Source organism: Gorilla gorilla, chromosome 19, assembly GCF_029281585.2.
Source record: "Gorilla gorilla gorilla isolate KB3781 chromosome 19, NHGRI_mGorGor1-v2.1_pri, whole genome shotgun sequence".
In the NCBI taxonomy this organism is placed as follows: Eukaryota; Metazoa; Chordata; class Mammalia; order Primates; family Hominidae; genus Gorilla; species Gorilla gorilla.
This window is the reverse complement of record NC_073243.2, coordinates 38,856,241-38,872,519: the sequence shown is the minus strand read 5'-3', so window position 1 is coordinate 38,872,519 and position 16,279 is coordinate 38,856,241. Positions and strand designations below refer to the sequence as shown.

The 16,279-nt window shown below is 38.9% G+C and overlaps 1 protein-coding gene across 2 annotated transcripts in view; it reads left to right on the top strand.

The window, feature by feature from the left end:
* The window catches only part of TNPO1 (transportin 1), a 98,247-nt gene that overhangs the window by 17,568 nt on the left and 64,400 nt on the right, over nt 1-16,279 (top strand). For both annotated transcript variants that reach the window (XM_019013437.4, XM_063700692.1), the window contains exon 2: nt 14,628-14,741. In XM_019013437.4, coding sequence (XP_018868982.1) covers nt 14,628-14,741 — 114 coding nt within the window. The remainder of the gene's footprint in view (nt 1-14,627; nt 14,742-16,279) is intronic.

Here is a 16,279-nt window from a genome sequence, read left to right as displayed (position 1 = left end):
TACGTCTCATTAATCCTGGTTGAGCCTCAATGTTTCTTTATCACAGTAACAGAAAAATAATGTGAACACTTACAGAATATATGCTGCTGTTTTTTGTACTAAACTTTTAGTTGTATGGTAGTCTATCATATGACATTAGTTCCTACTGATTTTTTCCCACTTTTGGACCATCTCTATAGAATTTTCTTGTCCTATCCCTTTGCATAATATGAGGTGCACCCTCCATTAACTACACTCATGCATTTCAGTCAACGATGGACTACATATACCATGGTGGTCCCATAATATTTTGATAGAGCTGAAAATCTTCTATTGCGTCTTGATGCCATAATGCAATGCATTACTCACTCATATGTCTGCGGTGGCACTGGTGTAAATAAACCTGCACTGCCAGTTATATAAAAATATAGCACATATGATGATGCACAATACATAATACTTGATAATGATAGTAAATAACTATTATTGGTTCATGTATTTACTATATTATTGTTATTTTTAGTGTACTTCTACTTATTTTTTAAAAAGTCCACTGTAAAACCACGTCAGCCAGGTCCTTCAGGAGGTATTCTAGAAGAAGGCATTGTTATCATGGGAGATGACAGCTCCATGCTTGTTATTGCTGCTGAAGACCTTCCAGTGGGACAGGATACAGAGGTGGAAGACAGTGGCATTGATGACACTGACTTTGTGCAGGCCTAGGCCAATGTGTGTGTTCGTGTCTTAATTTTTAACAAAAAAGTTTAAAAAGTAAAACAAAAATTAATATAAAAAAGTGTGTAGAATACAGATATAAGGAGAAAATATTTTTGTATAGCTGTACAGTGTGTTTGTGTTATAAGCTAAGTATTAAAAGAGTCAAAACTTTTAAAATCTAAAGTTCATAAAATAAAAAGTTACAGTAACAGCTGAGGTTAATTTATTATTGAAGAAAGAAATTGTTGTTTAAGTACAGTAGTGTACAGTATTGTCCTAGGCCTTTGCATTCACTCACCGCTTACTCTCTGACTCACCCAGGGCAACTTCTAGTCCTATAAGCTCCATTCATGTTAAGTCCCTTATATTGATAAACCATTTTTTTATTTTTCATGCTTTTTATACTTTATTTTTTATTTTTATGCCTTTTATCTTTTTATGCTTTTTTACCGTACCTTTTGTATGTTTACATATGTGTAGATACACAAGTACTTACCATTGTGTTACCATTGCCTGCAGTATTCAGTACAGCAACATGCTATACAGGTTTGTGGCCTAGGAGCACCATATAGCCTAGGTGTGTAGTAGGCTATACCATCTAAGTTCGTGTAAGCACACTCTATGATGTTACTACAACAAGGAAATTGCCTAACAATGCATTTCTTAGACTGTATCCCTGTCCTTAACTGACACATGACTATACTTAGTTTTTGCCCTTATACAATTTTTGTACTGATTTAATTCATATCTGCTTTAATGTCCACCACTTGATTTCCATTTTTTTCTTTGTTCTTATTCTTCCAATATTTCTGTTTTGATTTTTCTACTTTAGAATATCACCTGCCTTTGTCTGTTCCTGTTGCAAAATACCTTAGACTGGGTAATTCACAAAATAATAAAAATGTATTTCTCATAGTAGTACACAGCCTGGGAAGTCCAGCCAATTTGATATCTAGTGAAGGCTTGCCCTCTGCTTCATAAATGGAGCCTTCTTGCTGCATCCCCACATGGACGAAGGGATGTGCCCTCACATGGTGGAAGGGGAGCAGAAAGGCCAAACTGGCTCCCTTAAGCCATTTGATAAGGGTATTAATCCCATTAATGAGGACAGAACTCTCATGACGTAATCACTTCGTAAAGACTCCACCTGTTAATGTTGTTGCATTGAGGGTTAAGTTTCAAGATGAATTTTGGTAGGACACATTCAAATCATAGCATTCTGCCCCTGGCCCCCCAAAATTTATGTGCTTCTATCAAAATTCATTCTATCCCAAGAGCCCCAGAAGTCTTAACTCGTTCCAGCATTAATTCAAAAGTCTGAAGCCGAGAATCTCATCTAAATCAGATATGAGTGAGGCCCAAAGTATGATTCATCTTGAGGCAAATTGCTCTCCAGCTATGAGCCTGCAAAACCAAGTAAGCCCAAGACCCAAGAAGGCAAACAAGATTAAATCTTAAGGCTCCAGAATAATCTTCTTTGACTTTTATGTATTGCCTTCCAGATACAGTTGGGTAGGGGTTGGGCCCCCAAGTCTCCAGGTCACCCTGTCCCAATGGCTTTGCTGGGCACAGCCTATGCTGCAGCTCTCATGAGTTAGTCTACTGCCTGTGGTTCTCCCAAGCTGGAATTGCACTCCAGTGGCTCTTTCAGTCTAAGGGGATCCACTCCAACAGCTCCATTAGTTATTGCCCTTGTGTAGGCTCTCTGCTGTATCCCCGCTACCACAGCTCCACTAGGCAGTGCCCTAGTGGGGCCTCTGCGGTGGCCCCACCCTGTGATGGTGCTCTGCCTGAGCCCCAGGGTTTTTCAGGGTGTTCTTTGAAATCTAGGTGAGAGAACAGTGCTCCCACAGCTTATGCATTCTGTGCACCTGCAGAGTTAGCACCATGTAGACACCACCAAGGTTTACCACCTATGCTTTCTGGAGGGGTGGTCTGAGCTGCACCTGGGTGTGGCTGAGCCACAGCTAGGGTAGCCAGGGAGTGCTGCACTATAATGTGGGTAGCAGAGCTTTGAAATCATTCTGTTCCCAAGGCACTGACATTCTGGGCTTATAATAGGCAAGATAGTCCCAACCATCTCTGAAATGCCTTTTGGTTCATTTGTTCATTGTCTTGATGAGTAGCACCTAGCTTCTTTCTGTCCATACTAATCTCCTTATCAAACAGTCAGGTTCAGAAGTTTTCCAGTCTTTAAGTTCTGCCTTCCTTTTAGTTACAAATTCCATCTTTAATTTGTTTCTCTCTTCCTGCATCTTACTATAAGCAGTCAAGAGAAGCCATGCCACACCTTGAACACTTTGCCAAATATCCTATTTCATCACTCTTAAGTCCTGCCTTCCACACAATGCTAGGACATGAACACAATTCAGCAAAGTTCTTTGCCCCTTTGCAACAAGAATGGCCTTTCCTCTAGTTTCCGATAACATATTCCTCATATCTGTCTCAGAGACCTCATCAGAATAGCCTTTACTGTCTGTATTTCTACCAGTACAGAGAGGACCACTTAAGAAATCTCTTAAGAGGATTGAGGCATGTCATGCAGCTCTCCTCTTCTGAGCCCTTACCAGAATAGCCCTTTACCATCCAACCTTTACCCATTACCCAATTGCAAAGCCACTTCCACATTTTTAGGTATTTCTTATAGTAGCACCCCACTTCTTGGTGCCAATTTCTGTCTTAGTCCATTCCTGTGCTATAACAAAATATTTTATATTGGGTGATTTGTAAGTAGTATAATATATTTCTCACACTTCTGGAGGCTGGGAAGTTCAAGTTCAAGGCACCAGTGAATTAGGTGTGCCATGAAATCTGGCTTTCTGCTTTGTAAGTGAAACCTTACAGCATCCTCACATGGAGGAAGGAACAAACACTATTTTCTCACATGGCTGAAGGGGAGCAGCAGGGCCAAATAGATGCCCTCAAGCCCTTTTATAAGGGCATTAATTCCATTCACGAGGGCAGAGCCTTCATGACAATGGCAGTCCAAAGTGCCTTCCAAAGTCCCCATCTCTTAATACTGTCGCATTTGGAATTAAGTTTCAACATGAATTTTGGAGGGATACAAACATTCAAACCATAGCATCACTTCATTTAAATGACAAGTTAAACAGTCCATTTTGATACATATTCTTTGATTGTTCAAAAATAATCCAAGAAATCTTCATCCTATTGTTATCTGATGGTACGAACTGCCATCAGTAAACCTGGGTCTCAATGACAATTTTAGTTGGGAGTGTAGTGTGCAGGGAGCAAACATTAAGTACTGACTATTGTGATACTTTACATTCTCAGTTAATCTTCTCATCAACCCCATTTCACAGATGACTAAACTGTGGCTTAGAAGATTGGACAATTTTCCTAAAAAAGACAGCGTCGATAATTAACAGAACTGGGATTTGAGCCAATGAGTGTATGACTCCAGAACACATGCTTCCTCTACTCCATCAGGAACTAAACTTGTAAAAATTGATTCCCTTTCAAAAGTTTTTTCTGCTATGTCTCTTTTCATAACTGAGATCTGACTAATATATGCCCCTGTTGTGTGTGAGATTTCTATGAAGAAATGTATGGTTAGGTGAAACCTAATGCTAATCAGCCTACTAACCACTTAACTTTTTTTTAACCTTTCTATTTTGCTATCTAAACTGCTCTGATCCTTTTCTCATTCAGCCCTTACCAATAAATACAGTGCTGTGTTCCTTTTTCTGCATACACTTGAAAATGTGAAATACTGAATCCATACATTATACTTAATAAAGGATAGCTTTGGACATGAATAAGACATTCCTGGATCCCTCTCACTTCAGAACTTCAGGAGCAATCGAACGGCAATAAAACAGTATACTTGCAGTTATCAAAATGAGCTATAATGGTTATCCCAGTGTGCTAATTTTTTTAAATTATCAGCTTGGCTTATCAACTGTTTAGGTATGTCTCACTTTATTAATTTGTAAAGTGGATTCTAAAATATTGAATCATACCTTTTATTAACTTACAATTTCAGATGTGTTTCACAGGAAAATATTTGGCTATTTGCATCATAGCCTTTTTTACCAGCTCCTTAAATTCAGTAAGTATAGCTATAATTAGTAACTTGCCTGGTGCTCATATTTTGTCATTCAGTGCCATTATTTTACCTAGAGTACTACAGCTTGTGTCCATCTTTTATGCATATCATCATATAAATCAGCAAATGTATAATCAGTGTAGAGCAGTGTTACTTGAAGACAAGCTACTCTTTTAATTGATGGTACTTACATATTTAATGAACTATGAATTAAAGGAATAGTTTGGAGTAGTAGAAACATTCGACCAGAAATAGACATTCATTCCAACCCAATTCTTAACATTTACTAGCTGAGCAATTTTTGGCAAGTGACTTAATACCACTGAGACAGTTTCCTTAACTCACAGGGTAGTTTTGAAAATTAAATGAGGTAAAATATGAAAGTACTCTGAAACTTTTTAAGCACTGTGTTTACTTAAAACCACTTGGCAGTGATAAGTCAATGTTCTGAAAGGAAATTTATAATCATGTTATAATACGTAAGGCTTTTAAAAAGCTTTTTTTCTTAAATCTGTGTCACAGAAATGAAAACTATTGGACTAGGGTTAACAATAGGCAGTGACAGTAGTCCATTGAACTACTTAAAAACTAACTCTCCAGTTGAATGTAGCAGTGGGACAATCCCTAGTAAAGCACATTAATAAATCCTATGATACTAAGAGAATCAGGGACCTAATTATTTTGATTAATTGGTTTTTAATGTGTAGGCTTATTAGAAGAGTTTACTTTTATGAATGACTTAATATTGCCATTTGAAGAAAGATCTAGTTACTCACAAGATAAGTTGATTTGATATACAAAGGTAAATCATATTTTGCCAGTTAAGGATCATAATTTTCTAGTGTGTGTTGTTATTATTTACTGGAGATAAACTTCCCCCAAAACTTACTTTTCCCAATTTCTCATTTCTGTCTTACAACTTAAGTGGAACTTCTTACCCATTCTCTGTCACTGTTAAATTACAAAGTAAATAAACATTGTACTTACTAGTCCTTACTAAGAAGTGCAAATTATTATGTAACTTTAAATAGTATGTTCTTATGTTTTGGTTTTCATCAAAGACTTTTTTAGTGACTAGTAATGTTTCCCATATTAATCGGTGCAGTCTGTATTCTGTTGTCTTTTTCTGTTTTCTGTTACTTCTAGTACAGCTAGAACACCGCTGCTTATTAGAGTAAGAAATAATGGAAATTGCCAGGAGCAGATATATTAATTTAATATAATGGTTCTCAACTGGCTGTAAGTTCCCAGTAATTATAATGTGTAGTTAGGGTTGAGAACCACTGATTTAAGTTGCTTAAACATACATGGAGAGTGAGACCAACCGTGAAGGTTAAATCTGTTTTAGAACTCAACAAGGAGTTGATGTTTTGAGGGTGACAATGAGATAACTAAAAGTTAAATATCTGGGAGGTGTTACTCCTATCAGCCTTTTGTTTTCATTAAAAATGAAAAATTTGTGCTCTGAAAAGCAAGGTACAGTTATCATATCTGAAGTGATTGACCTGAAGTAGACATTCATCAAGAGAGCTGTTGAATTATTGGTGATGCATGGAATAGAAAGGGAAAGAGTTGTATAACGCAGACTGCTCATAGTCTGCCCACTGTTAAGTTCTCTAAGGGTTAGTCACATGTTCGTGGGGTGGCAGAACGAGAATAATATGGCAGAGTAGTAGTTCAGTGCATGGGCTCTGGAGTTGGGTGCATCTGGGCTTGAGTCCTTGCTTTGTTCATTACTGTGTGATCTTGGACACATTGCTTAAGTTCTCTTAAGCCTGTTCCTCTTCTGTAAAATGGAGATAATTATAGTACATATTCATGGAATTAAATGAGATCATGTATTTAAAGAATTTAACATAATAACTGGCACATGGAAGGACCCATTAATGATAACAGGGTTGCTGTTATTAGTAGGCATGGTTCAGACTTTGGAATCACACAGGTTTGGTTTTGAATGCCTAATCTGCCACATACTAGCTGGGCAAGCTACTTAACCTCTCTGAACCTCGGTTAATATAAAATGGAGTTAACATCTACCTCATAGTGCTGTTGTGAATATTAAATGGGCTAAAGTATAGGAAGTGTCTGGTTATAGATTGGGTCAAATTTTGAGATCAAGCTTTCCTTCTTATCACTCAATTTGATACCACACTCTTTTTTTTAATGTTGATTTGTAAACTTTAACTAGCATTTGGTAAGCATGTTTAGTCATCTTCAAAGTTCTTCCAGAAAAGACACTCTAAGCATACATATATTTATTCAAACTTTCCTTAGTACCTATTTTCCATTTTCTTTGTTCTGTTAATCTCTAAACTCTTAGATGACAATAACTTTGTAATGCCAGAAAGTTAAAATTTTAACGTCTTAGCCTATTTTCAAGTGGTGAACTAGATGATTTACCCATCAGTCTCAATCGAGGATGATATAAACCCCATGTGCCTAGCACTGTGTAACATGAGTTATGGTCCCTGCCCTTCTAATCTAGTTGAGCTCATTTCCATAACTAATATGAGCTCAACAGTTAGTTTTGCATTTTTTTCTCTTCCTTCTTGATCCATAACCTCTGGTTTTAGACTCTCTCTCTCTCTCTTTTTTTTTTTTTTTTTGGAGACCGAATTTCCCTCTTGTTGCCCAGGCTGGAGTGCAATGGCACAATCTTGGCTCACTGCAAGCTCCACCTCCTTGGTTCAAGAGATTCTCCTGCCTCAGCCTCCCTAGTAGGGATTACAGGCGCCCGCTACCACACCCAGCTAATATTTTGTATTTTTAGTAGAGATGGGGTTTCACCATGTTGGCCAGGCTGGTCTCGAACTCCTGACCTCAGGCGATCCACCCGCCTCAGCCTCCCAAAGTGCTGGGATTACAGGAGTGAGCCACTGCGCCCGGCTCATTATAGACTTTTTTTTCCGCCTCCCAGGTTCAAGCGATTCTCATGCCTCAGCCTCCTAAGTAGCTGAGATTACAGGGGCATGCCACCGCGCCTGGCTAATTTTTGTATTTTTTTAGTAGAGACGGGGTTTCACCAGGTCTCGAACTCATGACCTTGTGATCCGCCCTCCTCGGCTTCCCAAAGTGCTGGGATTACAGGAATGAGCCACCGCGCCCAGCCTATAGACTTTCTTAAAGGACTTTATAGTTCCACTGATAGCTATAATTTAACAAGTTTGTCAACATTTTGATTCATCATTAGGTGCCTGTAAACTTTTCCTTCTTTCCCTTCATACCTGAACTTTGGTTCAATTTCTCATGGAAGTTTTATTAAATAATTGTATTCTTTAAATAGCATGCTCTTTTTAGATCATTGGATAGCTCTGATTTTTTTTGTCCTTGCTCATCATAGCATTTTTCTGTAAAAAAAAAAAAAAAAAACAACAGTATAAGAGAGATTTTCTGTGGAAGTCTACATATCTGATTCACATTCAGCAAATGATTCAGCAAATTTCTTAAGCTGTTTTGATTTATCTGCTTGTCAAATAAAAATAATACTTGCTACCTACTTACAACAGAGGGGTGTTGTGAAGATTATATTTAGAATGTTTTTAACTCATTTACTCAATGCTATGAGAATACCTCATTTTTATTATATTGTCATACTATATACATACTACTGGTTTTTTAGATCTATTATGACTTTTATGATGGTGAAGTGTGATTTTACTTTTCTCTTTTACCTCACCACAAAGGTATCAAAATATATGTTCTTTAGTATGCACATGGTTGTATTTATGAGTAGTTTCCCAGTTTATGGAGATTGATGTTTCTTTTGGAAAGGCAGTATATCAGGGGCTTCCAGACTGGACACTGGAGCCAGATTAGTTGGGTTTGAATCATGGCTTTGGCATTTACTAGCTGACCAACCTTAGGCAAGTAACTTCTCTGTGCCTCAATGTACTTATTTGTAAAATGTAATTAATAGAGCAGCATCATAGAGTTGTGAAGTGCTTAGAACACTGCTTGGCACTCAAAAATATTAGCTATCACTATTACTAACAAAATAGTGCATGTGTTTAAGTCTTCAATATTTAAGTACCAGAGTTTTTGGTAGCATCTTGGCTCTCTGTGAAACAGGGCTGCCCTTCCCCTAACAAACTGGAATTCCATTTTATATGCAGATTGGACAGTTAGGTCTTCTTATGGCTCCTCCTGCCCTCATTGCAAACTGATGGGTTTTAAAAATCATTTTTATTGAAATATGACACATTCTAAAAATTAACCTAATATTAAAGCTGTAGAGCAAAAGATGAACCTCTCCTTCCCCATTTCTAGGAGGATTAATTCTTTTCCAGACTTTGATCATGTTTTTTATCAATTTAAACCCCTTTCACAAGCTTTGTATTATCCTTAAGATAGTCCAAGCTTCCTAACATCATCTATGAGGTCCTCCTAGCCTCACTTTTGCTTTTTGATAATTCCTGTTAGATTTCTGATAAAGAGTCACTTCCTCAAGGAAGTCCTTTCTTGACCTCCTAACTGGGCTAGCATAATGTTTTCACAGCCCTTAGTCATTTACCATAGTCATTCTCCACTGAGGCAGTGCTGCTCTCTGGAGGTGTCCTAGTGACTGGGAGGTGCTCTTGTCATTTACTGGGCAGGGCTGAGAGTGCTAGATGTTCACCATGAAGAATTGTCCTAGCTTTGTATGACTTGTAAATGTCTCGTTAGATAGTCACAAAGGTGTAAGAAATCTGTTTATAGATATCAGAGCCAAGAGCCTAACTCAATTTTACATATACATTTGGAACTTTTTGCAGAGTTTTAATATATGTTGAATTTTCTAGGAATAAAAACTATGGCCAGGCAGGGTGGCTCACGCCTGTAATCCCAGCACTTTAGGAGGCTGAGGCGGGCAGATCACTTGAGGTCAGGAGTTCCAGACCAGCCTGGACAACATGGTGAAACCCTGTCTCTGCTAAAAATTCAAAAACTAACCGAGCGTGCTAGCACACACCTGTAATCCCAGCTACTCGGGAGGCTGAGGCAGGAGAATTGTTTGAACCTGAGAGGCGGACGTTGCAGTGAGCCGAGATCGCACCACTGCACTCCAGCCTGGGTGACAGAGCAAGATTCCGTCTCAAAAAAAAAAAAAAAAAAACAAAAAACTACTATGTTATTGAAGGACAATTGTACCTTGTTTTGTTTGGATCTCTACCAAGAGTTGTTTACCATTTTGGGAAATGACGTCACTAATAGCAACATTTCTCACATTCATAGTGATTCAGCATATAGATAGAAACATCTAACTTTCAATTTAGTTGAAATTAGATGGAAAAAATTTTAATTGAACCAGATGGGGGGAAAATGCATCTCTCTCTCCTGGTGGAATGTATTTGCTTTTCTCTCTTTTCCTATTGTACTTTATCATATACTTTATTCATTGACAGGTCATCTGCCTCTCTCACCAAATGAGAACTTAGTGGGGATAAAAACAAACTATATTTTACTAATCTTTGAATCTCCAAAATTCACTGAGCACATGGTAGTTCTACTTAATAGTTACTCAGTTGAATTAATAGCAACAACAATAGCGTTTATTCAACGAGTATTTGTTGAAACCGACTCTGCCAGGCAAAGAGAGTGAAAAGACACTGTCCCTGCTCTCAAGGAACTTGTGATCTATTGCCAGGACAGACCTAGAAATAATTATAATACAATATGACAGTTTCTAGAATGGAAATAGCTATAAACCATAGATCTGTAATGAAAAATACACTTAAGTCTTGTGGGGAGATCTTGGAATAATGACACAGAAGAGAAATAGTATCCAGTATCAATCATAGTGCCAAGAAAGACTCTCAATAAATATTTGGAAAATCAGTGAATGAGGGTAGCTCTAAAGAGTGAGAAGGAGTTTGCCAATTGGTCAGGTTTAAGGAGGGCATTCCCAGCAGGAAATCCCTATGCAAAGGCTCAGAGGTAGGAGAGGTGCAGGAAAAGATGATGGAGCATAAAGTTGGAAGTTGAGTCATAGATAAAATTGTCTTTGAAGGTGATGAACCAGATGATGAAGAGACTTCTTCCATGAAAAGAAGTTAGATTTTATCTTGCAGATGCTAGAAAGCCATTCATTTAACTATAAAACTACTATTTTTCAAATTACACATATTGTGTGCCAGGGACCTATGATCTGCATACAGAGTTAGTATATTCCCATTTTAGGGTTGGGAAACTAAGACTTAGATTAATTAACTTGCCCAGGTTTTCACTGCTGCTAAGTGGAAGAACTAGAATTCAAACGTGGTCAGTTGAGTCCATAGTCTCCAGTCTGCTTTTTAAACTATATTTTACAGACTATCCAACAAGGAAGAAGCTATATATTTTTACTTTCTCTTCAGCCAGTCTGGCTTCTTTACCTCACATGATTCTCAACTGTAGAAAATTCAAAATTTTTATGTAAATTTAAGTTAAAAACTTACTCATGAGTAAGCTCTAGTCTTCTGAAAGTCCAAAATGGTATCACAGTAACTCACCACTTGCAGGCTACTTTTTATTCTGGGGCTGTCTTCTATCTTGTTTTTCAAATAACTGTATTTTGGCTTGTTGAAATGCCTTTTTTTTTTTTTTTTTGGTCACCATTGAATGTCATGGGCCAATCAGGCATAAGTTGTAAAGTTAATATTAGTGTAGTATGGAGTATCATCTAAGGGAGCAAAATTTGAAGTACTACTTCCTTTTTTTGAGACATTTAGAAAGCTGAGCCTTCAACATGCAAAAAGAATACTCCAGGTACTATTTAAATTTTATAAGAAAATCCAATATTGATCTTGATATTCTATTTAATTAATATAAATGTAGTTTACTATTTAAATAAATGATTTCTACCTCATATAATAATCCTGATGTGCTTGGTTAGCTTGAAGTACTTCAGATGTTATCTAATTAACCCTGCAATGTCTGGCTACCCCAGGGTATAAGATTCTTCCTTATTTTAATGGCTTTTAAAATACGTAAGTTTTGGAGATGGATGCCACTGAACTGTATACTTAAAATGATAAATGTTATGTATGTAGATTTTATCACACTTTTTAAAAAGATGTGATAGAAAAGTTCAAAGTGGCTTAAGATCTCTTATCAAGCAGTTATCTGAATCAAATATTCTTGAGAGCCCTTTGTTACAGATAATTTGAGTAAGGTGTGGGGAAACACCTATTCTGTCATCATAGGCTGATCAAATTAAATGTCCTTAATACCAAGCTGTTTGAAAAGAAAATCGTATTTGACGACAGAAATAAAGAAGGAAGCATGCTATTGGCCTGATATTATGGTACAGCCATCCTCAGGATGGATGTGATAATGAAGATGCCTTTCAGACTTGACTGCTATTGGTCCCTTGCTTTAGTTTCTTGTTTAAAAAGGCAGCTAAGGAGTTAAGTGGGCTAACCGAATGTCACCTCAGCAGGTAGGGTATGCCTGGTAGCAGCTCCAACTCTAATATTACTAAGGCTCAGACTTTAAGTTCCCCACCCCCACTAGTATCAGGGGAAATTAAATTGTCATTGTTTAGCTTCATGAAAATTAGAAGAATGTGCTGGTGGAGATAAAGGAAACATTCATATTGTTGGCGTGTGTGAATTGCGTAACTTTTTGGAAAGTAATTTGGTAATAACTGTTTAAAGTTTTTAAATTCACATACTTTTTGGCCTAATAACCCCACCAGGTTGCCACTATTATGTAGGGACATTGGTACAAGAATTTTTTTGTTGTGTTGTTGGTAGTGGCAAAAAAGTAGAAGCAATCTGGAAGCCAATCAGGAGATGCTTGAACAAATTATGCTCTATCCATTCTCAAGACCAATGTGCATCTATTAAAAGGTGAGTTAAATTGGTATGTATTGGCCTGGAATTATGGCCATGTCATATTAATGTGTAAAAAATGTTGTAGAGTTAGTATTAGTGTAGTATGGAGGATGATCTTATAAAAAGAGGAAAAATATATGTGAGATTAGAATGTAGAAAGATTCACATAAAACTGTTAAAACGGGTTCTCTAGGGAGCCTGGAGATAGGATTGAATTAACTTGTCTTATACAACCATGTTGTTTGATTTATTATAATATTTGTAGTTTTTTAAAAGTTTCTGAAGTTAAGAGAGGGAAGGGGAGAAATCTAATAGTGATAGAAATTATACTGGGGATTACTTTAGGAAGGGTTGATGGCTGGGATTGGACACAAAAGAAACCTCTTCATACTCAGCGATCTCTTATCTTGAGCTGGGTGTTGGTTGCACAGATGGGTTCACTTTGTAAAAATCCATCTATGGATCATATGCTTATCATTTGTACAATGTTGTGTCTATATTGTATCAAATAAAAGTGTATAAAAATAAATGACAGTGGTACAAAGGAATACTATTCACTTTTTATTGAAATATTTTCAATAAATATTTAATGATATACGAAATCAGGCAAGAAACAGGACAGTCCCATTATTATAAAATATAATGTGCATAAAAACACATAGAATGAAGACTAGAATAAAAACACTACAGTATTAATACATTTTATGTCCAGATGGTGGTGATTTTGTTTTGAGTTTTTTTTTGTTTAAGAACAGTTTATTAGATTGGGCCATTTACGAAGTCATTAGAACTTGGTGAGCAAAGTCAGATTACAGGCTATTAAGCAGAAAAATAAGAGTGAAAGAGAGAGGAAAAGGCATTTTTAAAAAGAAAGAAAAAGCTAACTAGAGAGGTGGAAAGGTAGTAGTTTTTTTAAGCCCCTACTAGCAAGGGACTTTTCATGTTAAAAATCCTCTCCTTTATCAAACTGTTTGGTTTTTACAAATAAGTCATGCTTGATACTTACATTTTGTTGTTTTTGTTTAAGCATTTAGTTTTAGTGAAAAATGTCATTAATAGCTTCAGTTGACTGTAGCAGATGCAACTCATAGTAGCTTTAAAAACCTATATTCGTGTCTCAGTCTTCACTGATTGAGGTTGTTTGCTCAAATCTTTTTTCGCTTTAGTTGCCACATGGAGGCAAATAATACCTCACTAGGTTGTAATGAAAATCAAATGAGAAAATGTAGTATGTGAAAATACTTTAATGGAATTAAACACTACCCAGTTGTAAAATTACATCATTTTTATTGTGTTTCCTTCGACCCAAAGTCCTTACTTTTGGAATGTAGTTATTTCATAATGGAATTTATTTCCCTTAATAGGAGTTCAAAAGTTGAAGTTTATGCAGAAATGCAATTTTTTTTAAGTCAAGTTCTGCAAATGTTGCATATAATGGTTTTCGAGGTCTGGGTTGCGACTGCATCAATATTTTAGACTTTTTAGTGCCTTATATATCAAATTGAAATGTAAACATTTTTATTGCTTCTAATTATTGCTGAACTGTCAGGGAAATTAACAACCTTTTTACCCTATTTCAATCATTTTTCGTTAATTCACCATGTATATGTAAAATAATATACCCAAAACAGATCTCTTCAGGTGTTTCGCAGGGGTTTTGATAAGGACTTGACTTTTTATTAGCCCTTAAGTCAGTAGTAATCTGGACGGAATTAGAGATGGGTTGGGTTGGAGAAAACTGCGTGGCACTAGGACCCAGGGGGCTCCCGTGAGCGGATCTTGGGGCCAGATTGCAAATTCGCGGTGACTCAGTCTGGTCGGCTTCTTGCGCTCGGCGGCCGCGGCGGCAGCAGCAGCAGACGTTGGCGGCCGGGCTGCCAGGAGCAGTTCCGCCGGGTTTCACTGTCCGTGACTTCCTTCGGGGCACCTCAGGCAGGTCCGCGGCGTTTGGGGAGCGCTGGGGTTGTGGTGGCGGGGAGAACGGGTCAGCTGCGCGCGGGAAGCCTCTGGGCCTGTGCACCGGGAGTAACATTTGCTCCGTCTCTTCCTGTGTCTGGCTTTATTTGCAGCAAACCAAGATGGAGTATGAGTGGAAACCTGACGAGCAAGGGCTTCAGCAAATCCTGCAGCTGTTGAAGGAGTCCCAGTCCCCAGACACCACCATCCAGAGAACCGTGCAACAAGTATCCTTTCCGAGGCCTGGCCGCCACCCGCGCAGCTCGCCCCGCGCTGCGGCCCAGCTCCCGGCGGCCGGGGGCTCCCCTCGCCTCCGCCTCTGCCCCTCCCCCATCCTCCGAGACCGGCCTCCTCCCTGGGTCCGCGCGCGGGGGAAGCCGCCGCTGCCCCTGCCGGGCGACTCGCGCACGCGGCCCTGGTGCCTGGGCCGGGGGCGCCGCCGCATGGGGCTCACGCCGCCAAGGCCACCGGCTTCCGGCGCGCAGGAGGCGGGGGCCCCCGGCCGCCGCCCGGGATCGCGACATGTGCGCGGGCCGGGCCGCCACGTCCCCGCCCGCCGCTGACCTGCCGCAGGGGTAGGGAGCGGGCGGGCGGGAGCGGCCCGGGCCCACACAATGCGCCCCGTGGGTGGGGGTGGCAGGCCGAGCGGGAGGCCGGGTGGAGGGCGCTCTGTGTGCGGCGGAGCTCGCCGCCTGACTGGCCAGAAATGGGTGGAGCTGGCGCGGGGTTTGAACTGCAGCTGTGTGGGTCTTGGGGGTTTTTCCACGTCCTTGCCCTAAAAGGGCTGGGGACCTACAGGTGGGGGAAAGGGGTCTCCGTGCCTCACCCTGGGGTTACTGGTGTTAACACCTGTTGCGAACTCCTTGTCACCCAAGTGAGATTTTCTTTTTAAAGCTTTGGCTCAAGGCTGACTGCACAATTATCTAGGTCTTTACCGAGTGTGCTGGTGTAGTGATCCTGTTGCTACGGTTTTAGAGACAGGAAAGGTTAAGAGAACCAAAACTCTACCACGTATGCTTTCTGTAGTGCCCTGAACCGTGCTCAAATGGAGAGCTCTTACTGGATCCAGTAAAGGAAACATTCACTCATTATATCATGAATAACCTTTTAAAAACCCTGATCTTTTAAGCCTAAAGAAGTTAGTCTACTATTTTTTGCAGAAAAGCCTCTTGATTTTTATTGTCAAAAAGCAGCAAAATTACTTAATATGGAGTTTGGTAAGTAAGCTCTTCGTGTTTGAGCTTATTTACATTAAAAACATCTATAAAGATGAAGTTATTTACCCCGAGGGTTTCGCAGAAATACTGCATTGCCGTAATTTAAAACCTTCAATAGATGACAAAATTAGTACTTACCTTCTTGGTTAATGTAATACTTCCCATTTAAAAGTGGAAGGGATAATGATTTAGATCTGCTTGGATTTTTTAAAGCCATTTTGTTTGGATACTTCTAGTACTGAGGAAAGAACACTTTTGGAATGTATTGCCGTTTGTATCTTGTAAACCGTGCTATGGCTCAGTCTTAATTTGTGTTGTCATAGTTCTAGGGATGATAGAATTTGATAGTTGATTAATTGCAGGTATTATATGATACAGTTACTAGTTTCTTAAATTAGCTAAGCCCAATCCTGGATTGTAGTTATTCTGTGGCACCATATATCATAATTTCTTGTTTTAGTCTACATTTATTAGGTACCTCATAAATGCTTAGTACCGTGCTTGGGCTAGTAGTCAATTTACAGTTTATTCTGTGTGCCTGGAACTTA